General features: G+C 29.6%; 4 protein-coding genes across 5 annotated transcripts in view; 2 read left to right on the top strand and 2 right to left on the bottom strand.

The window, feature by feature from the left end:
• Window positions 1-411: 411 nt before the first annotated feature.
• LOC111037990 lies at window positions 412-2,506 on the top strand. The gene is made up of 3 exons (XM_022320892.1): window positions 412-460; window positions 1,437-2,072; window positions 2,133-2,506. Exons 1-3 carry the CDS (start codon window positions 412-414, stop codon window positions 2,504-2,506), a joined length of 1,059 nt encoding a protein of 352 aa, XP_022176584.1.
• Window positions 2,507-4,287: 1,781 nt separating this feature from the next.
• LOC111037982 lies at window positions 4,288-5,465 on the top strand. Its single transcript, XM_022320885.1, has 2 exons — window positions 4,288-4,731; window positions 4,822-5,465. Exons 1-2 carry the CDS (start codon window positions 4,568-4,570, stop codon window positions 5,180-5,182), a joined length of 525 nt encoding a protein of 174 aa, XP_022176577.1. The 5' UTR covers window positions 4,288-4,567; the 3' UTR covers window positions 5,183-5,465.
• Window positions 5,466-14,204: 8,739 nt separating this feature from the next.
• Window positions 14,205-14,949, bottom strand: LOC111037983 (the record flags this gene model as incomplete). The annotated part of the gene is made up of 1 exon (XM_022320886.1): window positions 14,205-14,949. A coding segment is annotated over one exon (540 nt), but the record flags the coding sequence as incomplete, so codon positions are not given.
• Window positions 14,950-25,129: 10,180 nt separating this feature from the next.
• The window catches only part of LOC111037940 (putative ferric-chelate reductase 1 homolog), a 54,948-nt gene continuing 53,598 nt past the window's right edge, over window positions 25,130-26,479 (bottom strand). Inside the window, exons 11-13 of one of the 2 annotated variants that reach the window (XM_022320791.1) lie at window positions 26,307-26,419; window positions 26,082-26,195; window positions 25,130-25,959 (exon numbers count right to left, since the gene is read on the bottom strand). In XM_022320791.1, coding sequence (XP_022176483.1) covers window positions 25,825-25,959; window positions 26,082-26,195; window positions 26,307-26,419 — 362 coding nt within the window. In that variant the 3' untranslated portion in view covers window positions 25,130-25,824. The remainder of the gene's footprint in view (window positions 25,960-26,081; window positions 26,196-26,306; window positions 26,420-26,479) is intronic. The other variant, XM_022320790.1, reaches the window with a different exon arrangement.

Raw genomic sequence — 26,479 nt, 5'->3', positions numbered from 1 at the left:
AACTTCTCAGGTGACTCTTTTGTACATGCACATAACAATATCATACAGGTTGGTATTTGACGTACTAAGTACCTTACGTTTATAGTTATAATAATTATAAATACTAAAATATTAATGCAATACAAAATAATTATGCATAATATTATTAACTTTGTATCCCTCCTAATTATAATCCTTGATAATTATTTTCTTATCGTTGAGATCGCGGTCGTACAATAAATTGTAAATGATTAAATGAAAACTGTCCATATATCTTTACACGAAAAAAAACCTTTGAATAATAAAGGTGACGGCATGATAATTTGCCATATGCACCATAGACCTACAAGCTAGTGGACGGCGCTTAGAGAGAGAAACCAGTGGACGAGATAGCCAAAAGGGAAAAAAGTTTGGAAATACACCTAGAAATTAATGGAGCCAAGAGACAAAGAGCTATCTCGTCCCCATGAACTGATGGCGAGTAGGTGAGTGGACGCTGTCCATTAATTTGTAGGTCTATGCGTGCCACGAGCGTCTTTCTTCGCGCCAACCATTTACTCGTAATCCTCAGAAACGGGCTGTGCATTTAATTGGACTCTGAAATGCTCACAAAAATGACTGCACAAGACGTGTATAAGACTCGATTCTCCGAAATGTCGACAAGCCACATGCACTACTATTAATACTTGATTATTACGGTCACCACTGACGACACGAAAACAGCGTTATTGAGTAGGTATCGAATTGCACATCGCGTCAATAACAGCTCGTCAGACTCTCATTGATCTAGGTACCCACCACGATGTAGAAAATATATCTATTCATATCCTGTGCATCGTGGTGCCCACATACAAGTATAATACATAAATGAATTCAATTATTAGTATATTATATACATAGGCGTGCGCACAGGGCGTGCCGGGCGTGCCCAGGCACGACCCGTGATTTTTCATGGGCCGAAGCGCCCTATGCCTTAATTTACCGAAATTACCAAATAGTGGATTTGAAAAAATTGAATAATTCACTATGTTCACTCTGTAGTTGAAAGTTTGTATACACTATACAGTATGGTGTATTATAGTCGTATATACATATTATTTTGACTAGTATCAAAATTGTTTTTATAGTTTATTTATATAATTGATGTATAATATTATGTAATAATAACTATAAATAATAATATGGTAAAGATTGTTATCTTATTATTGGAATACCGAATAATTGAATACAAGTTTACCGTTTACGTAGGGTTTTCCATCATCATATAATATAATATAATATCATATCATGATAATATGTTATTTTTACAAATTCAGTACTATTGTTATTATTAGTTATTAGTTATTACTAATATTCNTTGGTTGATTCTATATGTGAAAAATCAAATTCTAAAGGAAAACAAAATCGATTAGTTTTTAATTTTTTAGGAACTGTTCAATTCATATATAACTTTATAGAAAGTAGTCCTATGCGACACGCAACTCTGGAAAAAGTTGCAAAAGAAACTGGTGATAAACTCCACACATTGAAGTCATGTTCAAATACAAGATGGGCTTGTCGAGCAGAAGCTGTGAAAGCAATTATGAATAATTATGAAGTTTTGATTATTGCAATAGAAAACATTTGTGAAAATTGTTCAGTGCCAGAGATGAGAGCTAAAGGAATTGGTTTATTATATCAATTAAAAACCTTTGATTTCATTTTTGGTATGCATATGATGAATCCAATTTTAATGTTAATTTTAAAAGTTAGTACCTTACTCCAAGAACCAAATCTTAATCTTGTTTTGGCAATGAAAAATGTTAATAGTTTGAGAAGTACATTAGATAGTATGAGAAATGATGACAGTGAATACAAACAAATGTTTGATAGATCTGTTATATTATGCAAAAAACATGATATTGTTATTCCAGATAGTAATTCTCGCAAAGTTTCAACTCGTTTAGATTCTAATTCATCAAATCAAGCTTTTTTTAATACAAAATTTGATGAATTGAAAATTACAGTATTCTATCCATTACTTGACAAACTACTCAGTGGAATTGATTCAAGATTTAAGCAGGATACATTTGACTTGGTTGATGCTATGGCATGTATGTTAAATATGAATTTAACTCAAAATACTACAAAAATATTATCAACATTTTCCAAAGTTTCAGAGGAAGATTTAATTACTGAACTGAAACTTTTAAAAAATTATGAAAATGCTATGCAACTAAATGGTGCTTCTAGTAAATCTATTTATGAATGGATTGATTGGTTGAAAACAACTGGAAATTCTACAGTATATACTTGTGTTTTTAAAACTTTGAAAATGTTTACAATCATACCTGTAACTAGCTGTACTTGTGAACGTGTTTTTTCAAAATTAACTATTGTAAAAAACAAATTACGCAGTACAATGAGTCAAGAACGTTTGGAGTCATTATTACTGCTTTTCACTGAACAAGAAATGGTATCAAAGGTAGATTTAAATGCAGTAATAGATGAATTCAACAGTAAGGGGAACAGACGAATGTCTCTCTAAGGACATAAAATATATTTATGATTTCTACTGTTTCTAGATGACGTGAATTTCTGTAATTCATACATATTATATTTGTTATACTTTATTCTAATTTACTAGTACTTGTATTTTTTTTTTTTTATTTGAACTATCAGGTTTAATATAAAGTATTTATAATTATATTATGTTGTTATTATTATTATTATATTATTTGTAGCAATTATTGCTATTGTGTACTATTAATTATTATTATATTAAACTATGTAAGAAAATATAATATGTGATAATATTAAATAGGTACTTTTATAAAATTTAGATTTGTTATTATATATATAAAACGGTTGACTAATTGGCCGATGATAAATATGGGCACTACCTGCTTTTAGAGTCTGCGCACGCCTATGATTATATACATGAAAGCAAATATTCTATGTTAATTTACCTACCTGGCTACCTAATCATTTTAAACGCCTAATTTATAGTGACTAGAATATTTCCATATTCACTATTTCCATTCGCATTTTGGCGTCATAAAATGTCAACCTACATAATTTGCATGAAATATGAAAAAACTGGGTACCTAACTCGCCGGTATAATACATTTCCAGTGTACCTGGTCATTATTAGGTTATGTGGGTTACTGTTGTCTGTTATGGATAGTAAATTTGAATATTTTATAATGAAAATGAAATCATTGCATACGAAAAAGTGGCAATGGTACTTGTGTCACTTGTCACTGTGTTAGCCTTTTAATCTGAGTACTTATATCGTATAATTAATGCACATTTCTGTAAGAAATGTAGGTACTATATATGTACAAGTTATATGGTGCGTATACCTTGATTGGATTTATTTAAGCCAAAAACATCTCATTGACTATTATTATATTATGAAATTTAGGTATTACTGTATTAAGAATAATATAATAGAATATGTAAGGCAAATGCACTTTTTATTTTGACACTTGTCTTACAAACACATTTTAAAAATCTTTGGCCAGTTCCTGTTGACTGTTCGTAACGCCACTTCTGTGCCTGTTGGAACCTCGTAAATTTGTAGTAGCTTTTTCTGACATGCTGTGAACTGACTTCTGGCGTATAACTGCTTCAGAACATCAGAACTCTAATCTTGCATCAAATCGTGCACACACGGACACGGTACACGCATTTAAATAATTCTTAACTGTAGGTAAAATCGTTGGTAATAGGCGATAGTAATTGGTAATAGGCCAATTTTGTTTATTTTTATCATATTTCCTATACCCTGTTTCAAAAGAGAACATACCAGGTTAGGTTACGGAAAACCGGTTTTCTTATGTAAATCTGGCATATTCTCTTTTGAAACAGTGTATACTCCACGTTGGTCATTGTACATAATACATGGGCGAAACTCGTAATAGGTATATATATTTCCGAGTGATTTTAGGCATTTTATATAATGCCTAGGTATTTTGCAAAATACCGGATTATCCATATTGCCGGTAACATATATAATGTATAATATATATAAAAATATGTTATATAATAAATATATTAAATAATATATATATACATATATTTATATTTATGTCCACCTTGCACCGGACTTATAATTAATAATAATAAATACATAATAAAATCTTGGACATTGAAGACGGTAGCCGCGGCAACCACCGTTTTGTCGTTTTATGGTAATGTTGGCAGCACTCCACTCGTTGATGCCCTTCAAAATAAAATATTGTTCAGTGATAACAATATGATATCGTCTCGCTATCAACCGCGGTCAGCGTGATAAGCGATTAGCAGACCCCGAGTGTTTTTACTATTTTTTTACATCATATTTTGTGTATTTCCGTTGACCAAGGTGAATATTATATACATATATCTCCCGCTTATCGTTAATAGCGCATAACATATGTTCATGTTATCACGACCGGATTCGTATTTCGTATTTAGACAAAACTAAAAAGAAAACTCAAAAACTGTATCATTTTCTTGGTCGGGTCTCTTCCGTCACTCGATCTGTCGTTCCTTCGACCCTCTATTGCGAACGCTCGATCTTTGCCATCATCTCTTACCTACGTCGACCGAACCATCAGCCACCATGTCGTTGTTCAGGTACACGTATTACGATACTCCGGACGGTAAGGACCTCATAAAAAAACTGTTCTACACCAACAAACAAGTGTCCATCATTGGGTTCGGGCTGGCTACATCAGAAATCATCCTGGTCAGCAAACCATTTGGATATCTGAACACCGCAGTCAGGTAATAATAATTGTGTTTGACGGTAGCAATGCCTTCGTTTTTGCTCACGACCAATGTGTATCTTAAAATTGCACATCTCTTGATTTTCAGATACGGCCAGTTGATGGGACCAATGTATGCTGCCACATCGACATTCTGCTTGGTGACTTACTTTTCCACCAACATACGTGGTAAAGATGATATGGTGAACTATGCCATTGGCGGTTTCTCCACCGGCATACTGACCGGTCTACTGTTGAATCAAAAAATGCTCGGTTTTTGGATGGCAGTTTCGTTCGCGTGTATTGGTGCAGCCAAGAAGCATTCAAAGCTTAACAATTACGAATTCTACCCCACTTATCCTAAAATTCGTAAACCCTTGCACGGAGATTTCAGAACGCCATACAATAATTGGTCATTATATGAACAGCGACCAAAAGGATGGAAAGCTGCTGAAGAACGACAGGAATAAGTGAGAATGCACCAACAGCAGTTTGTAATAATGAAATAAGTATGTGAGTTTAAAATTTATTTAGTTATAATATATTACGCATAATATGTTTTGTTTGTTATATAGTGTTTGACTTGAATTACAAATACATATTTATAAAACATAATTTTGTTTCATTTGCATTAGACAGTTGTTTTTTTTTTTTAATAGTTGTATTAATAATAACCTATATACAAATAAAAAGTTCAAAATCATTTTATAAAAAAAAATTTGTAAAAAATACAACACCATCATTTGTTCGAATTTTTGACTTATTTTAGTTTACTTTAAAAATGTTGCTAAATATTTTTAAACTTCCTATCATGGATTTTAAAATAAAATAGACTCATTCCAACAATAGTTCAACAATTGTCTTTCATTTTTATTCATTGTTTGATGGATCTTATACTATTTCCTAATTTGGATTATTAAATATTTATTACTTTCATAAATACTCATAGCTCAAGCTCCGAGGTATTTTGAGTAATGTGATAGTGCAATCTGAATTTTTCAATGGAGAGGAACTATACTTAATTTCATGTTCCAAAAGTGGCAATACATTCTACATGACTATATTATTATTTTTGTTATGAATTATGAACTACCACAAAATTGTTATTTATAGATAATTTATACCATAGGTGTGTCTACGGTGGCAGCCTAGGTTGTCTGGGCTGTCCCTGCTATAAGGTGCCGGTCAACCTAATTTTAAGTCTGGGTTACAAATGTATTTTATATAGGTATTGTCATAATTACTATTTACTTATAAAGATATGTTCCCAACTTCTTAAAACCTGTACTATAACAATTTTAGAAGGACGGCAGTAAAGTTCACATCTAACATTAGATATTCCTATTGTTCTATTATTTTTTGATTTGTAGCTAGATAGTGTAATCCAAGGCTGTGGATTAATAATATTCCTAGAGTCAAATTTAAACTTTAAAAGTACTGCAAATACTGTAGATTATTTATTGTAAATAAATAAATAATCTACATTTTTTAAAATTATATAAATATTTCATTGGGGAGGAAGGACTTTAGAAACATTCAACCTTGGATGTATAGGCCTTTTTTTGGTTCATTAGCGACGGTTATTAGCTAGGCTGCCGCTGCGGATGTTGTCTAGTCATGCCTATGATTTATCCATATTATCAGTGGTCGAAGTGGGGGGAGGGGATATGGTGGGATGACATCCCTCTACTTTTTTGTATTTACATTTTTCATCCCTCTACTTTTATAATTATAATAATAATAAATACTAATATATTTTGTTATATTACAAATTATATTGTTAGTATTAATTACAATTTACAAATTTAACTAGATAATCTAAAATTTCCACAGAAAAATATTATAAATAAAATATTTTATCAGTTTTTTTGCTACTAAATTTGAAAATATGTTATTTATTTGTTTAGTTTTAAAGATTATTTATGATAGAAAAAGATTGTAGACTATAGTATTCTGATGCATAAACAAAATGTGAACTATAAAAAAATAATACTATACAAGGTATGAAGAATGTTATGATGATATCAGGAAATCTGAATTGTAAGCCATCCCTCCACTTATCTTGAGCCATTTCGACCACTGCATATTATATTCTAAATCAGGTGTTTCAAACACTCGGGCCCCGGCTCATTTTTTTAAGGTCCACGGATAGCAATTATAATAAACAATTATTAATAAAAAAAAATTCTACAGTTTTTCTTTTGTGTCACTAGACACAGCTATGTTAGTGAGAGGTATACATTATGTTACTTTTCTGTCTTATCTTCTGATAAACTGTAATTGAATATGTATTATAATAAAGTATTGTAAGCAGGGGCGGACTGGGCCGGCGGGAAACTGGGAACTTTCCCGGTGGGCCGCTGTTCAAAAATAATTTGTTATTATTACATTACTTATTACTTAAAATAAAATAGCAAATGGGTTTAAATTCAAATGATGAATATTTTATTTTTTCATATTATCTTTACGCGCGTGTATGAAAAATTGTTTACATTTGGTGTTTAAAAATAGATTTTAGATTTTGGTTTGGCTGATACTCCATCAGGAGTTTGCGTATGATCAATAATTTGAATAATATATTATTTTAGTAATGCAAGAAAATCTTTGCAATCAACCGCAAATAATCATTAAAAATGTAAATACCTATCTATTACCTAAAATTATTATTTTTCCCTTGTATTTTTTTTTATTAATAGGTATGCAATATGAATATAATTTATTTCCAAAGGAAAAATGAGTTAAATCTAGTTATAACTAGAGTTAGGATGTTGATGACCTAAAAAACACACAAAAATGCCCTAAAAAAAATGCAAAAAAACCCTAAAAAAAGTGCAAAAAAGCTCTGAAAACTTCAAAAAATGACCTTAAAAATTATCTAAAATACTAATTAAGTAAGTGAAAAAACTTATTTATAAATAATAATTTTTATTAGAGATATGGGTATAATAATGGGTGTAATAGTAATTTAAAATATGAATTATAAATATATTAAGCATTTAAATAATTCAATATATAACACTCAAAGAGTAAATCTTATCGGAACGCGATAAATGTAATCACAACAAAAACCCCACAATAATAATATTAAAATTATTTTTTACTAATAGTCCAAATCCAAAGTTAGATTTTAAATAAATTAAATTTGTTTCCAAACTTGGGTGTAACATTTGCCCTAAAATCTATAATTTGTAAAAAATGCTCTAAAAGATGAAAAAATGACTTAAAAATGTTGAAAAATGACGTTAAAAACAAAAAAAATGCATTTATAGCTGAAAATGCAAAAAATGCAAAAAAATGCAAAATAAAATTAGAATATTCTGCATCAAGGGAGCATGAAACAAATTTTTAGCTAGGATAGCATTGTACAGAATAAAAAGAAAAAAAATGCAAAAGTCATCAACATCCTAACTCTAGTTATAACTAATAAAAGTTAATATACTACAATATAAGTGTCATAATATTTTATATTTTTACATAAGGTATTAAATATTATTATGTTATGATTAAATGACTTTTACCAATATATTATTTATTTGTGAAGTACTTCATTAATATTTAACAAAATTTAAATTACTTATTGAAACTATTTGGTAAGTTTAGTTTAACAAATCTTAAGTTTCACATGAGTTCCGAACCCATCAGTCCCAAAAACCCCTGGCTAATAACTTCTTAGTTGATGCCATAAACAATTAATGAAAAAAAAAAAAAAATCTTAAGTTGTTTTCTGGGAAAATTGAAAATGTGTAGAGGCTGCATTCCTCATTGAATAAAACGTTGGTATATTTAAGTTTTACATTTTTGTGATGACGAGAAATGGCAAGGGCCGGGTCAAAATATAGATTTCCCGGGCCAAAATTTTGCCCCAGTCCACCCCTGATTGTAAGAAATGAATGCAGTTAAAAATGTGTATAAAATAGTTTTTGTTTGATTGATTTGTATGTGCATAGTAAAATATTAGTGGCCCAGTTAATAATTTGAGTTTGACATGCCTGTAATAGAAATAAAGATACTGAATTATTTTAAACGCACCTATGAAGGAGGAGTCCAGGTATCCTCCTGGTTGCACTACTGATTCTTCTGGTTATTAATGCTTAAAAATAAAATGTATTGATTATTACTTAGATATGAATAAAAAAACATTTTTTTACTAATTAATTAATTAAAGTCAGTATTGGTCATTACAATGCTTGAAATAGAGGTGGGGTGGGACAATTTATCTTTAAGTATCCTCCCAAAAATCTAAAAACCTGTGCACATTAAAAAATATATACTATGATGTTTAAAAATGTAGTATCTACTTACTTTTAATTATTGATCTAAATACATGCTATAGATATTAAGTATATATATCCTGTAAACAAAATATTAACAATAAACATTTTTAAAAATTGTTGTCAAAGCAGACTTTTTAAATAGGGTTCAACTGTAATTTATTTTATTCAATCAATTATTTTTGAAGAAATATTTAAACAAATAAAAATCTTAAACAATAATAAACCTACCTAAAAAATAATACTTTAATTATGATATTCCTATTTAAAACTTAAATTTTGAATGAAGTATCAGTCAATTATTATTTTGTTAAACCATTAAAAAAATGAAAAAAAAATCTAGGGATTGCCTATAGAGGGTTCAAAAAGTAAAGACTATTGTTATAATATTAAAGTATATGAATACTACAATATTTTCTTCTCTTTGAATATCTTGTTTAATACCCTCTGCGTTGTGAATACCTATGTGGCTATGTGTAACTATATACTGTATAAAGATTCTATACTAGGTTGTTTGTTATGATAAATTAAAGAGTGGTCACTCACTGAAGTATATGCGTTAGGATGATTTATTGTTAAATTAAAGTTCATGGTGCATAATTTTATAATCATGAACAATTGACCTGTGAATCAACATGTATTTGCTCATTCTGGAGTCAAAATCAAGGTTAGGTTAGGCTTGATACGTTCAAATTGTATTTATTTTTGGTTTTTATTTCTGGACAAAATAATGTACAATATCCATAATAATATCAATACTTATGTCTAAACAACACACATTCTTTGTATTATTTTTTATATTAATATAAATAATAACAGGTACTTACCTATAAAAAATCTTTCATCTTAAATCTGTTATCTTATATACATTTTTACAATGTTTTTTTCAGTCATCTTATAAATGTAACATTAAGCTTGTGTTAAAAATAGATAGGCGCCTAATTTGATAATATATGGTACTTACAATTAAATTAAATACTTATAGTTGAATATTGTACAATATCTCAATAACAGATATATTATATTATATGCTCTACTCATACTACACAATTTTATTGCATATATTATGTTAGCAATCTCTTTGAAAACTTTCCGATTTATATAAATTATATAGATGTATTATTAGTTATAGCTAACTGGAAGATAGTAAGAATATAGTTAGTAGTTACTCTTAATCACGTCATAGCACATCCTTTTGTATCAAAGGGTTTATGAGTAAAATGTGTGATTGACTACTTTTATTTTATTTTAATGCTATAATATATAAAACTATTTAGCTTCATCTTAAATTATACTTTATACATAACAATAAAAATCAGATCTGCTAGTTGATTTTGTTTAATTACTTATCACTTTATTTTTAAAAAATATTGTATACCTACCTAATAGTAGGTACATTATAACATAATATACCTACATTAACAGCAAATAATTTAATTAATATAACCATGTGTAAATCATAAAAAAAGGTTCCCATCTTTCTATTGAACATTTTATAACTACCTAACTATAAGGTGCTACAACAATTTATGAGAATTTCGTATTACATCAATTAGACAGTGTTGTAAAAAATACTTTTAAAATAAAGTATTTAAAATACCACCCAAATACTATAAATAGTAAAGTATTTGAGTAATACTCAAATACTTTTCAGAAGTATTTGAAATAATCTTCAAGTACAAAAAAAAATCTCTTTAGTTCTGAAATAATTTGTTATAGTAAAACATGTGTTTATTGCATTTTATTTAAACATGATTCGTTCAATAATCAAAAGTCAATAATTAGTTCTTTTTTAGTGATAGTTGCACACTTGCACCACAACAATGAACTTTTCCCTTCGTAGTTATATATTTTTAAAGCTATATTATATATTTGGATATCCCATACCGTCATCGATTTTCATCGACGATAAACGATAAAAGCATATTGTATATTTTAACTTATTTTTATTATCAAAAATTCATTAGATACTAAGCGCAAGGGCTTAAGCTGTCAAATATATTGTACATTTTTACTTCTATAATAGATTATTATTCATAATAAAAAATAGCAACAACACGTGTATGTACGAAATTAGTTCGCACCGAAATGGTGGACATGATTAATCTGCGAGGGAGATCCGGTCGCGTGAACATTACAATACTTACTCTTTGGCCATTCTCCAGAAATATGAAAGTCCGGGGAGATTTACAATGTAACGCGCATAATTTCAAGATAAAACAACGTTAGTTTTTGGCTTGAAAAAAGACCAAGACGATATGATATTATGGTTTGTTTACGACCAAGACTGCAGTTTTTACTTTTGATATTATTACTATATATATTATTTTTTTAGCGATGCAAACATACTTACATATATTAAGGAACACAACCGCAGTTTTTTTTTTTTTATCTTATAGTGTGCATCGTGCATATAATATAATATGTTCGATTCTGTACGAAATGTATATATTTATATCCGCAGAGGCACGAGGGTCGAGGACTTTAAGGGCGACAAAACATTTTTCGGGTACGGTATTTAATATTTATCCTTCGAAAAACGAATGCTCTCTCACACCATTTCATAGCCAACAAATTCTAACAAAAAATTCAATATCAAGGGTTTTCGGAGAAGACTTATTTTAGTACAAAACTTTTCCTCACAAGAAAAAAATCCCACGCTTCACGAAATAGTCAGATTTTGATAATTATGTTTTCACTTGAAAGATGTAGGTCGCATTGAACTTCTATAAAACTCGATTTTCAGAAGTTTTATTTAACGTTTGTATATCACAAACGACGTACGATATTAGTATAAAGTGTGTTATTGTTATTTTATTTTTATTTGTATTATTATTTATAAAGTATTATAAACGTAACTACCTCGTCTTCTAAGTACATATTATAGCTTAAATAAATGGTGAGAATTTTAAATCAATTCATTGCATGACCATGACTATATATATACACATTTAAAATTTAACTGATTATGTGAATTGTAAAACGAAAAATGACATATATTTTTTCTTATTAGAAATATATAGGTACCCAACATTTATACCAATAAATAATGTGACGTACATTATAATAACTAATATTATAATATAATATGGACTGATAGCATTTTAATATTGTTCTGGCTAAGATAATACATTCATGCATTATTATAATGAGAATATTAAATTAGAAAGTTTAATGTTCTGTCTTATTCTAAGTATTTAATGGCAGTTTTTAATTTTTTTTTAATTCTATAGTGCAGTAGATACTCAGTTATAAGTTTTTTTGTCATGAAATATTATGTCGTTAACTTCACGTAGGTTCACCTTTTTTTAAATCTTTTTTTTTTTGAACAATTCTTTAAAATAACATCATTTTTAGACATGGATCAATTTGTTGTTTTGGTTGTTCGTCTTGCTGCACAATGCACATATTATGAAGGTATAATGTATTAGGTATATACTAAATATTGTATTTAAAAAGGACAAAAGAATAGTCAGTTATAGAAACAACTAATAAAATATACCTGAAAAGTAATAAGAGTATACAAGGTATAAATAGCTTTTAGTTACTCATATAGCCATGTAGTTATAACTTATGACATAGATTATAGGTACCTATAGGCTTTAGAGTATAGAGTGTATAACTAAAATTTAAGTTAACAACTTACTATTAAATTGGTTATATAGGTGTAAATACTAAATAGACCTAAGGTGGGTGATTAATTGGTACAAAAAATTAATTTTTTTTTTAATTTAAATTTAAACTTTAAATTTTTTCTTAATTGGTGAACTATCTTAAACTACATTACATAATCAAATTTTAACTATAAGTATTAGTTTAATTTAAAAAAAAAATTGTAACTACGTAATAAATAATAATGTGTAAAAACTAAAAATCTAAGGTTATTCCTATAACCTAGTTCATTCGCTTAATCTTATCTGGTGAATAGCTAAACCCTAATCCGGAGTAATGTAATTTTACATTTATACATTAATACATTATACCACAATTAAAAAAATTCAACAGCATCTACACTTCCTCTACTTGTAATACCTTGTTAATTAAACACGACACAGATATGAATTTGTCGTTTTATGTGCTAAGTTAGTGAAGAAACTTGCACAGTTGCACGTGTTACTACTTACCTATCGTAGTAAAATGAATGCAGTGTAACGTGTATTTTATTATCTAATTATATTTTTATGTTATATTATTTTGTTATATTCTACTTGTTAGGTAGTTAAACATCGTGCAACCATATTTTAGGTACGGCTTTTCGATGTTTTTCTTTAACATAATATTAAATAAATGCAAATGATTAACATCACGTCAAAAATTGCATTTAAGTTCAGTGTAAGTTGAACAAGTCGTTAATATTATATAGGTACTATTTACGCTTACTTATTTTTTTGTCAAAATATCTGCAGTGGCTTACAATTCTTCAATCAAGTATAACACAATATGACAAAGTAGGTTACCTGATGTTAGGTTTAAAAACCTGATTTTCGAACCTGCAATTTAGCAATTTCCTATTTAAACACGAACACAACACTGTACTGTTCAAATTCTGTATCACACCGAACAGAATTTTTTTAAATATTTTTTTGTTAACTGGGTTCGTAATTTATTTATATTTTGTTTATTTCTTTCATTTTAAGTATGTATTGTATTATAGTGTACTATGTATCTTAATTAAGTATTATTATCATATATTCTGTGATATTGTCCTCCTTAAAGTTATAAAAATATATAGTAAATTTAATATAATTTAATTTAACTATTAATAAACTATACTAATACTTTTGAACCAAACTATTAGGCATTTGGCTCTGTCAATTGTTTGACATTTTCAGTTTGTGCTTCAAACAGTCAAGTGTTCACTATATACCTAATCAGTTAGGTAAATAGGTACAATACCGTGTGTCACACCATCATTGTAGCATACTCTGTAATAATATATATAATATTATAGATAATATATATAATATACATGGCTATCAGGACGAAGTCAATTATTGCAAAGTGTGATTCCTCGTTCTAGTTTATATTTTTTCACTAAGAAATGACTTTTGTAGGCCCTATATCTATACTCGCCTCTTGTCAGTAATATATTATTGTTATTAGTTTATTAGTATAAAAACGAGACAAAAATATTGTAGGTAAATATTATAATATAATATTGTATTCTACTATACAATGATAAATGTGTTATTCAACAAACTACTAACAATAGGATCAATTTTGTGCAAAGAATCACCAAACGCAGTTGTACGAATTGTACGATTGTTATTAATATCATCATTATCATCATTACACATGGCCAACAACGACAACGGCAACAACAGCCGCAGGACAATATTAATTATCGGTAAATGACTATGAACGATATATTATTACGATGGTAATGAACGAAATTACAGTTCGGGTTGCTCGATAATCACCAATCGTTAGTCCTGCAGGGGGTGATTGGACGGCAGTCGGTGGTGGTAGTCGACTTCCGTGTGCGACCGATGGTGGTCGCTGTCGCCGTCGTGGGGAGCACCGATTTTCTTGACCACGGCGTTGAACCCGCGCTCGTTGTCCGCGGTGTACTCGACCAATCGGGTGGAGCCGTCGGGTTCCACCAGACTGTACGATCCCTTGACGTTTCCGTGTCCGTCGCTCACTTCTTGTTGGCTCTTGATGTCGTGCGCGTGCAGGTCCTCCACGCCGTACTCGAAATGGTACGGGGCGGCTGGTGGCGCGTGACCGCTGTACTGGTACATCGACAGCGGATGACCTGCACCGTGGTTGCTGTGGTCGCCGTCGCCGTGGTTACTCTCGTGCCCCGGAGGGTGAGCGAACACCATACGCCCGAACAGAGTGGCGACGGTGGCGAACACTACGATCGCGGACTGGACGAAATAAATAATAATCGTTTTAATGTTGTATACGGTCTCGATAAGTTGAACTTTTTCCTTGCCCTTGTATTCGAATACATTAAAAAATACGCGTTATGAATACATCATATATTCGAATACATTTCCCCTCCCCTCCCTGCTCTAATGTTTTTTCGCTTTTGGAATGGTTGAAAACGGGTCGTCATATTTCATTCAAAGAGAAAAACTATTGTTTTTAACTGGTAATGTGTTCGATTTTAATAAAAATACAAAAAAAAATAATTCAGAAACGTGTTCGAATAATTTTTTCAACAAGTATTTAAAGTAGTATTTTCCGCGCCGACAAAAAAGAAACTGGTCTAGAGACCTCCTAGATCGTGAATTTTTTTTTGCTACCCTCCCCCCCCCCCCCAAATTGAAGTAATTTCACTGTTCTAAAACGTTTGGCATGAAAACATAAAAACACACATCATTGTAAAATCAATAGGTGCATCCATCGCTCAGCAGTCAGCTCAGAACCTTCTATCGAATAGTATGGTATACTTGGTTATAGATCTGCTCTCAAATTATCTCACAACTATTAATTACAGGGACCACAAATCCCTGATTTTTTTCATAAATGTATTTTGAAACAATTGCAATTGCATTATTAAGTATGTTATCACATAGTGTGGCAGTGTGTTTATTAGGCGTGTTATACGTATTGGTACGTAAACAAAACTATATAATTATATTGTTCAATAATTAGACGTTAAATATACAGCGTGTCCGATAATATTATTATATTGATACCATCATACGTAATGCAATCATTATGGAGATATTATTATAGTTCATTTTCGAAATTATTTTCTCACGAAAGTGAGTAAAATAATATAATACGTAAATATATAATATTATACTATATGCATAACCTACATTCCTAAGTCCTAATCTATATTTATAATATCTTCATGATATATGATTTTATTTTACTATATTTAATATTGTGTGAATAAATCTTCTCGTTATCATCATAAAACATTATTTTAAAAATGTTAATAAGCACTACACCGTTTATAATCTATAAATGATAGTATACATTTTATGAAAATTCCTAAAGTTTTCTAGCTATTTACTTAAAATTAAAAGCCATCTACACTGTTAGATTCATATTTTTGTTTATCTAAATACATTTGGATTCATTAGCTAACGGTCGTCATAAATTTTACCGGTCACTTATTAACTTTTATTTTTAAGTTTTATAATCTCAAATTTTTTTTAATTCCCTCTCGTATCTCACGTTATCCTGTTCCTTTCCACATCCCTTTATCTAATTTGGACCACTCTTCTCCTTAATTATAAATAATTATTTTATTTTATAAGCTATATCAAAGTTACTTAATACTTATCACAACTTATATAATTGCATTAAGTGTTTGTTACTTTTAAAAGCTGTAGCGCGTTTACTTCCAAAAACGAGACAAAATAATATACCGATAATGAACATTAAAAATCGAGATGCATAATAATATATTAATGAATCGTTAAATACAATGAATGCAAAAAATAAAAATGACAATTTATTTGAAAATCTTACCTTGATAGCCATTTTGAAAATGTCAAACACTGCTTAAATTATAAACGAGATGAATATAAATAATTTGTTTACAAAATTTACCGAAAACAAAACACTGATGGATATTGAAAGTTTGCTTACAGTTTATATACTAGGCACTATGCTTAGAACTGTAATTACTAATGACATTCACATTATTACGCCACAAAACTTCATGACTTGATATCATCATAATACCATTAAAAATATCAATCATAAACCTAATAAAATAACTGTACCGTGTGGGTACTTTACTATAATATAAATTAAGTGCAAAATACTAATTACTACCTATGTGTAGTGTGTACAATGTAATTAATGTGACAAAATGTTCATTAACAACAATAACATTGTATAGGTACCTATGTACCTTTTCAAATGAACAACAACGATTTGGAATCGAACAGCAAGTACGAAAAAGTCAATCATACATAAAGGCGTAGAAAACCCAATTTCGATACGACAGCCAGTATGCCTTCAGCCACTCCCCCCTGCTTCGGGCAACCGGTCTACGTATCTTGCAGTTTACACCGTATTTTCTCACTTATTTGCAATATACCGAGTGTTAACTTCATTAACCTTTATTTCTTGTTGTGAAACGTCAAATTAATATCTTGACTTGCACACAAAAACTGTGTTCCTATAGACATAAAAATATTAAGTTTTCGTTTCGATTCCATTGTCGTGCAATCATCGACGTTAACCAGACGAGAAATTATATTAATATATATTCACACATCATAAATGATAAGATTACCACCAATAGCAGTTGATAAGACACGCAGGCTTAGACTTACTAAAAAGTAATATGACCCGATTAATCGTAATAAAATATAGGCTCTTATAAACAGGTAGTAAATGTAAGGTCAGGTCTGTAGCCACCTTAACACCGTCAATTACTATCCATTAAAAGTACTTAACTGCTACAACTTAGTTAATACATTATTATAAGGTCATGTCTCATCAATAGCACTTTTGATGCATTACCAAGTGGAGCCCAACAATAGTGACTCTCTTTCAGAAAGATTTAAGATTTAAATAAATATAGGAATTTTACAACATAATATAATATTCCTGATCAGATAATATTATAAATTTAAAAAAAAATTGTTAAATGATTAAAATAATACTTCCAAGTTGTTAGAATTTAAAATAAAATAAAAAGTCCACAGTGGACTAATAATAACTAAATACAATTAACGATGAATGTAGATTCGTACAAAATTAACACAGAGTCGTTAAAATTAAAAATTATAGTCCATAGTTGACTAATAATAATACAATTAAATTAACGATCAAAGTAGATTCGTACAAAACTAACACAGAGTCGTTAAAATTAAAAATTATAGTCCATAGTTGACTAATAATAATACAATTAAATTAACGATCAAAGTAGATTCGTACAAAACTAACACAGAGTCGTTAAAATTTAAAATAAAATAAAAAGTCAATAGCTGACTAAAATTAATTAAATAAAAAAGTTAAAATTCAAAATGAAATAAAAAATTATAGTCCTTAATAGAATACTAATAATAAAATAAAAACTATTAAAGTAGATTCGTATAAAGTTAACACAGACTTATTAAAAATTATAGTCCACAGTAGACTTACAACCATTAAATAAAATTAACGATCATAGTAGATTCGTATAAAACATAACACCGAGTGTAGTTGAGTAGGGTGCAGTTGTCCGAAAAATGATAAGAAATTTTATGCCACGACTTATACCATCATAAACCAACGAGTCATCAGTGACACCAAAGTTGAAATGATTTACAGTGATGCCCGCCCAGTGATGACCACATGGCCACTGGCTCGCTGCGCTGCGCTAGGGCAAAAAAAAACGAAAATATCCCTCGGCTTGCTATGCAACACCACCTCAAGTTGGTCACAGGGTAACCACTAATCACCGCATATCCGCTCTTATCATTTTCGGACAAGTGCTTATCACTCCACACAACCGTATCGTATATTATAATCTATTTTAAGAATTCTAAAACTGTACCACGAAAAACCAATTTTAACAAATATTGAAACATACAACCACGTACATAGTATAAAATATAAATTCAAATTTGTAAATATTTTATAAAACAAAATCATTATTCATTTGTCCCTTGTTTTAATTTCTAAGTGGGGAGACGTTGTCTTAATGTCTCCGACGACGCTTCGCCACTGTATACAAGTATGTTAACATATTATGACGTTAATACCACGTGCCCGGTGCCCACTAAAATATATTATATTATATACGGAATACATTATCATGATGCCAACACGACGCGTGCTTTTCGGGGTATGGAGCCAATTGGATTGTTGGCGGGCGGTGATGGCGGTGTCTACCTATACTACAATAGTGGTATTATTTACCCCGAACTCGGCCCACCCGTCGTCGGACTATAATAATTATTTGGACCAGAGCTCCGAGCTATACAATATAAACATAATATTATTATGTGTAGGTAACTGCGCTATAATACTGGATATTGCAGCAGTGGAAGCCATACATGCCATCATACATGCCACTAGATCGAGTTGTCTCGACTCTCGAGCAATTATTATTAGTCCGCTGCAGGCTCCCGCGCAGAACAATTATTATATTAAATATTGAAGTGTACCGTATTGAAATGCCTTAATTGCCGAGGCTCGGTGAGTTTGTGAATAGTTTTAACAATAAAAAAAAAATGGACCGTAGTACTTCTTCAAATGTGGTATTTAATTAAAAAGTAATAATGAAAAAAAAAACATTATATACAATACTACCTTTATGTTATTATTTATATACATAATATACGCGTCCACCACTCTATAGAACCCCAGGACTTGGTGTTTCAAGATAGTTATTATTTTTTTTTTTTTTTAGCTATAATAAGAGTATAACCTAAATATTTTATATACATATAAAGATATATTATAATGATGTGAATAACAATGGAATAGATGAAAACTTGAATTACACAGACCTGTTGAAAATATTTTAATAATACTTTTATGAGAAATCCAAAAGATTATCAAAGCATTTTTCTGCTTTGAAGTAGTATTTTCTGAACAAAAGAAACTGATAATATTCTGTTTCGTCACAGTTTGCAGTTGTAGGTAAGGCAACTGAAATTAAAAATTAAAAATGTATTACGAAAAAGTCGTCTTGTATTATAATACATCATTCTGGTCATTGTTTGTACAACAAAATACCTATATATAAATATATAATACTATTTGCAATACAACGCATTGCAAGTAGGAATATTTCACAAAACAAAGATATAAAGTATTATTATGAATAATTAGTAAAAAAAATAATTGTATTTTCTTTTATTTATCACGTCTATAAGTAATGGTATTATTATATATTTTACAGTTATTTTGATCACTTTTGATGGACAATAGTTATTGTCGTCTGCTTTGGACACACGATCGGACATAGCAGCTAGTACCTAGTATAAATCGAAAGTGGTTCGAATTACTCTCTAAACTTTGAAATTTTTACAAAATCGGTCAAACAGTTTTTGAGTAGGTATATTATATAAGACACAAACTCATATTTGTTTTATCATATAATTTATTCATTCAAGGCCGCATAAAGACATGATTTGATGCATTATGTTTCTACCCCATCTGCACGAAAAAAATACTTATTTCTACAATTTCCATTACAATTTGTAAGATGCAACCAATGGCAACCATTTTTAAACAAATAAATTTTCAATTTCCATCGTAAATCTCAATGTTCTTGTGTGAGGAGTGAAAAGGACCTCTTCCGTGCAAACTTTTCCTGTTTTTATTTAATCTGTAAACACCTTACAGGACGAGCATTTAAAAAAATATTAGCCAAATTGGTCCAGCCATTTTTGAATGATTACTAACAACGAACAGCATTTCATTTTTGTTAATATTTATTAATATTTTATTTTATGAAGCCAATGGTAACCATCAAACCAATGGCAACCTTATACATAAACAAAACAAAAATATTTCATTTTCATGAGCCGAAAATTCTGTTGATGCATGAGCTACTCTTCAATGCAGCTACCTATGGGGATTGAAAAATACTCTTTAAACTCCTTCCACCGGTGTTCAAGGAATCTTTTATACAACTTTCATCGCAATGCCTCAATCAGTCATGTCGTTCAAAAGTTACACGAACAGTGACAGAATACAATCAATAATTAAATATAATTTAAAGAAGATAATTAACCTTCTAAAATGTACTGCATATTAATGTAATTTTATCAATACTGTACAACTCACATCGTATTAAAATTGAAAGTTTTTTCTTTTGTTCCTGTCAACTTGTTTTGAATTTTGATTATATTTTTTTCATAACAGTAAGACGATAGAATGTGGGAAAAGTAGAACGCAGGTAGTCCGTCCTGCAGTAGGTAGGTAGTGATGAGGTATATATCGAGGTATGTCGTGTGCTCGTGTATGCATTTCGTCATTGAGTAAGTCACTGTAATGCATGTATTGATGTATTATGTAATACATTTGAACTCAGCGATAAATCATTGTATGCAATTATTTGGTACATACTTGGGCATAATAAATGGTCGATTACCGACACTATGATACCGACATTTTGTTACCTATACATAAGTTTAGTTAGACAAAACTGAGTTTAAATATTTAATGACTGTTAATTAGCTTAATATATTTATATTCATATATCTTTAAATGTATTAAGTTATTTTATGACATTTTGTTTATATTGCTTATAATTAATGATCTTGAATATTACGTAATAGCTGATTTTGATCTAAATATTGGTTGTTATATATTACAATAGAAGCGTACCGTTGTCAGTTCGCTAATAAGAAGTCAATGAGTTTACGTACAGTGTTATTAATACAAATATGTAGTGTATGAGAATTGTTTTTATTTAATTTGTATTGTATTATACAGAAGGAGTACCCCATCAGTATTCATGAGTACAGATTAGTACCTATGATATTTTATAAATTACACTGGCCGACCGCCGACCATTTTAAATTACTAAATCTTATGGGACGACCTGTATTCATTTTTAAAAGACAAACTATTGTGTTTTGTAGAAAAAGAAACAAATTTTAATTTATATTAGTTCATAAATCCAAAATTAAGACCGTCAGTGTGCTTTTCTTGAATTTAACACTGGTTAAGGCAAATAGATGAGCTGCAAATGTCGGTCAGTAAAAGAGGGAAACATTAATTTAGATTCGGATAAATTATAAATGCATGAGAAAATTAGAATTTTCCTTCATATAAGTCGACCTGCTTTCTACTATTTTCTACTTTGTGGATTAGTTTGCATCACAGAGACAAAACATTGAATAAACTCACCAATTCCAAGTGTAATACACCAATACCTACCTCATGCTTTTAAAATTTAACGATGATTGGGTGTGTATTATATTACAGTTTAATAATCAAAGTCAGTGTGGAATTATAGAAACTAACATTTAATTATAACTTATATAAATGCATTGTTTTATTTCTATGTCTATATCCTATAATATTGTTTTGTAAATATCTTGTAACATATATATAAATGTACCCCAATCAATGGAACGAACAATTAAAACGAGTATCAAACAAACTAAGAAAAATGATCTGCCTACCTTACACCTATAAACTTTCATTACTTTCAGAAACTTGTAGCATATATTTTAGATAATACTAGATTAGAATTGTATATGAAGCAAAATAATGAATCCATTTATCATTTATTACGGTAATATTGTGGTGGTCTAGGGAAGGGATCGGGACAAGGTGAGTGCTTATTCCACAACAGACCCACTTACAAAGTTAGAAATTATTTTTAAATTGTTATTAGAAATATACAATCTGTGTCTAAGGACACAATAAGGATACAATATGCTACAAGAATAAGAATGTGAGAGAAGAAGTCATTACGTAGTGCTATCTAGTAGATACCTTTTGTTCAAAATTAAAAATTAAAAAATGATTATAGAAAATAAAGGTTGGCAAGTGGGTACTGCTCTGCTGTAAATTAGGTGTCGTGTAATAGATATTTTAGATTTTAGTTCAATGATTTCCGGAGACTGTGAGACACGTTTTTATCTTTACCGCGAGTATGAATTTATATATATATGGCTATCGATGGCAAATCATTGCAACGCTAGATCGTTATGCATGCCGGTGAAATACTAATAATGCCTATGACATAAAATATAAATACCTCTTAACCATAAAATAATATTTGTTAATTCTATTAATATTATTGATTCTTAAGTCACATGGTTTCTATATCCAATACATTAAAAACTCGTGTTTGCTCCAGAACTAATATCATTAAAATGCTATTTCACACATCCTTAAGAGATCAGACTGGTGTACTACTAAATATATAAAGCTACTGGATGACCCACCCAACGTTTTCCGTGTCAAAGATTTATTTTTTACTCATATAATCGATATCAAAATATGATATTAGAGCACACCTTATAGGAAAAAAAATAACATTCACATGTAGATTTGTTGATTCCAAGTCACTGTATTATAAAAGACATTGAGAGAGCTGATGAGGTTGAAAAATTTCCTCACTCATATTTGCGACACTCTCATAACAGCAGTCTTCTGGTACCAGGACACATAAAATTCATACTAAAAATGTGTACCAGATGGAAATCAAATAGCTAAAACTGTTATTGAAATAAAACTAAATTAAAAGAATCATTTACCCTTTTCCTATTCCTGAAATCATGAGAGCATATTTTCAAAAAAACGGGAGACTTACCTTAATTGCCTCAGAATAGGGCATATGCATATTTGTTATCACATACCAACACTTTCTAAAGGGGAAATAGTCCCCCAAAAGTCCCAACTAAGGATCCTCACTCGCTGCAAAACACCTCCTCCCTAAATGCCGGGCGTATAAAAAGGATAGGAAAGCATCGAGTACGCCTGCCATACGAACTTCTCAACACACCTGTACAATGTCTCGATTGACTCTTTATTTCGAGAGCAAACTTCTCTGATGGAATATAAAAATTTAATTTTAAGATATAAAATATAAATACATAATTTGATGTTTTGTGGATGGATAATGCACCTACTGAAACAAATGTAATCTAAAATCTTTGTAAATATTCATAAACTCAATCACGGCCTTTAACGCCATAGACTTTGCTTTAGTGAAAAAAAAATTAGCTGATAAAATGATAATATAAGATAAAAATAATAATAATTTAAATTTTACATGAAACAATAACAGAACATTAAAAGGCCTACTTGTGAAGGTGGGTATCTAACCTATACAATTATGTCATGAAATAATCCACGTATTACATTATATATTTATATATTTAACATAATACATCTTACCAATATTTTCTGATCAATCAGGTATGTGAACAATTGATGAATCCATCAGCGTATTCTTAAAATATTCTAGTCGTTGAAAAACTTAATTTATTATATGATATTACCCGCTAACTTTTAAACATAAGATTATCGGTAAACTAGTCAATACCGCAGTAATAGTTAATAAGTTAATAGCTTTATTGATGGTACTTAATTGTACATTGTATATGTATATATTATTTTTTAGTAATAATTAATGATTTGATCCGGTCTGTGTTATGAGTTTTTTACCAAAATACCTACTCATATTTTATAATTTATTCCAACTGTACCATCCAACCTAGTTACCGGATAAAACTTCTGAAAAACATATTTTTATTTATCATGAAGTTTACTTGAAAACGACTTGATCACTTTTTTGAAATTAAGCTTCTTCAAAATTAGATTTAAAAATGTTGATCATTACGAATTTTATAGTGTCAACAAATCATTAACAATAATATAGAAGTGGAAAAAATAGCTTAAAAATAAAAGTTGTTTTCGAATAAATTTCTTAAAAATACTAATAAATTATGTTTTCAGAAATTGCATCGGATTAAAAGGTTAGTTAATACGATTGGGAAAATTTTGATATTTTTGACCAAAAAAAAAAACCCCTAAAACAATTAATACTCTTGTAGTGCATTATTGACGTGTGCGTTCACGTGCGGAAGCTCTCCGCTATTTCTTTTACACACAGTCACTCACACTAATGATCCCTTCCTACACATTTCATAACCAGCACGCAAGTCTAAAATTGCCTATGTTGAACTCCTTAAAAACGACCAGTGTTGAATATATACTCTTATTTAAAAGCAGGAATACTTTTTACCACGGTCCGTGTGTTTTATTAGAGGAATTCACTATCAAAAAAATATAGGAGAACAATCAAATATAAAATATTATGAAAAACATTTATTTTATCAATATAATATTTTCTTGTAATAACATGTCATATTAAATTGAACAATTTTATGATCTAACCAGAAATTTAAAAAACATGTATTAAATGTACGTAACTTACCAACTTATGGATCATGGTTTATGATATAAGTAGGATATAAGTAGGTTAATTTTTTATCAACTTCAAAATTAATTTATTATGATACGTTTTTACTTTTCACTAGGTATGACAATTATTTGTCTAATGGAATTTTTAAACTATAATTATTAAAATAGTACAACGTAATAACTTTTTGACCATGTACTACAAATCCCCTGATGAATACTTGGACATTATATAAATGCATATAAATATATCGTCAACTACAGACGTTAAACATTAAAAAAACACTAAAAAATGCACACAACATAATATCGTATAAATAGTTTTATTTTGTATTACCTATTATTGTTGAACATAAAGTTTGAAAAACGTTACGTTTCAAAAAAATAATGACTCAATTTAATAACTTCTGTATACAATCGTAACGTAACTTATTTATATTATATTATGCACATCGCTCTAATGTGATAGACGTTGTATGATTATTATTTATAACTTAAAAAATATTAATTTTTAAATAACCGTTGTAGCTTTTTGGTGCCTATTTAAAATCCACGTAGATTGGACATTACTCAAATTTCACATTTTATAGTACAGTAATTAATTACATTGTTACATTTATCATCTATGTAATAATATGTTGTTTAGCACCTTTGTTGTAAAATAAATATATTTTCCATAATACCAATATATCCATTTAATACCTATATTTACATACAATGTTGAAAATCTAAATAGACAAATAAAATGGTTTACAATGGTCAATGAATTACAAAAAGGATTTACATGACGTCATGTAAACAAGGTACATAATTTAAAACAAACTTCAAACCACCTGCGGTTTGGTAGGATACTAATAACATAATCGAATATTAATGTGAATTGATAATTGGAATATCTGTACATTTTATTCAGGCAATACCTAATATCCTGCATTTAAAACAATTATTTTGGTTTAATAAATAATAATATAAAAAGTAAATCAATTAAAAAGTAAATTAAATGTATATAGTACAAATATTACAAAAGCTTTTGATAGCTCTTAGCTAAACTGTTCCCGAAGAGAATTTAACTTGGTTTCAATCGGGGCAAAAATAACAATCGATACTAAGACTGATGTTATTAAAACAATAAACAGCACGTGAATAAACAGCCAGAATTTCCGGAATCCAGAATGCTAAAAAAATCAAAAAAAAAAATTTTTGTCACAAAATAATAATATGTGGCGTTGATTATTTTGCGTATACGGCGTCAGTTGTACACCACAGTGTATATTTGACTTGGCAATAATTCGCTTACCGGTGCATCTTTATGTTGTTCGTAACTCATCGGACTCCTTCCGTTATGAAGGTCTTTCATGGGGAACGTGTTTATGCGCATGCTTCCCGATTTTTCGCTCAAGCAACCCGATATCTAAACCACAATGTTTAATCGGTGAATGATCAACAAGTGTGCAGAAAAATTATTGGTCAGAAAAACTATTCAAATAATTGAGTACACGTCGAGTGTGTGGTTTGTACTTACCGACAATATTAAATGAATGATGACGTAGAAGCCTACGTAAGCCACTAGTATCCAATCCATCCATGCCGGGAGTTCAGCTTTGCTGAGAGTGACGGCGAAAAATATGGTTAAGACTATAAACATATTAAAACAAAACCACGGTTGAGTGTTTAAGAGACCGAAATCGAGGAGAT

The sequence above is a fragment of the Myzus persicae genome, unplaced genomic scaffold (genome assembly GCF_001856785.1).
Source record: "Myzus persicae strain clone G006 unplaced genomic scaffold, MPER_G0061.0, whole genome shotgun sequence".
Taxonomy (NCBI): domain Eukaryota; kingdom Metazoa; phylum Arthropoda; class Insecta; order Hemiptera; family Aphididae; genus Myzus; species Myzus persicae.
This window is presented reverse-complemented; position numbering and strand designations above follow the sequence as displayed.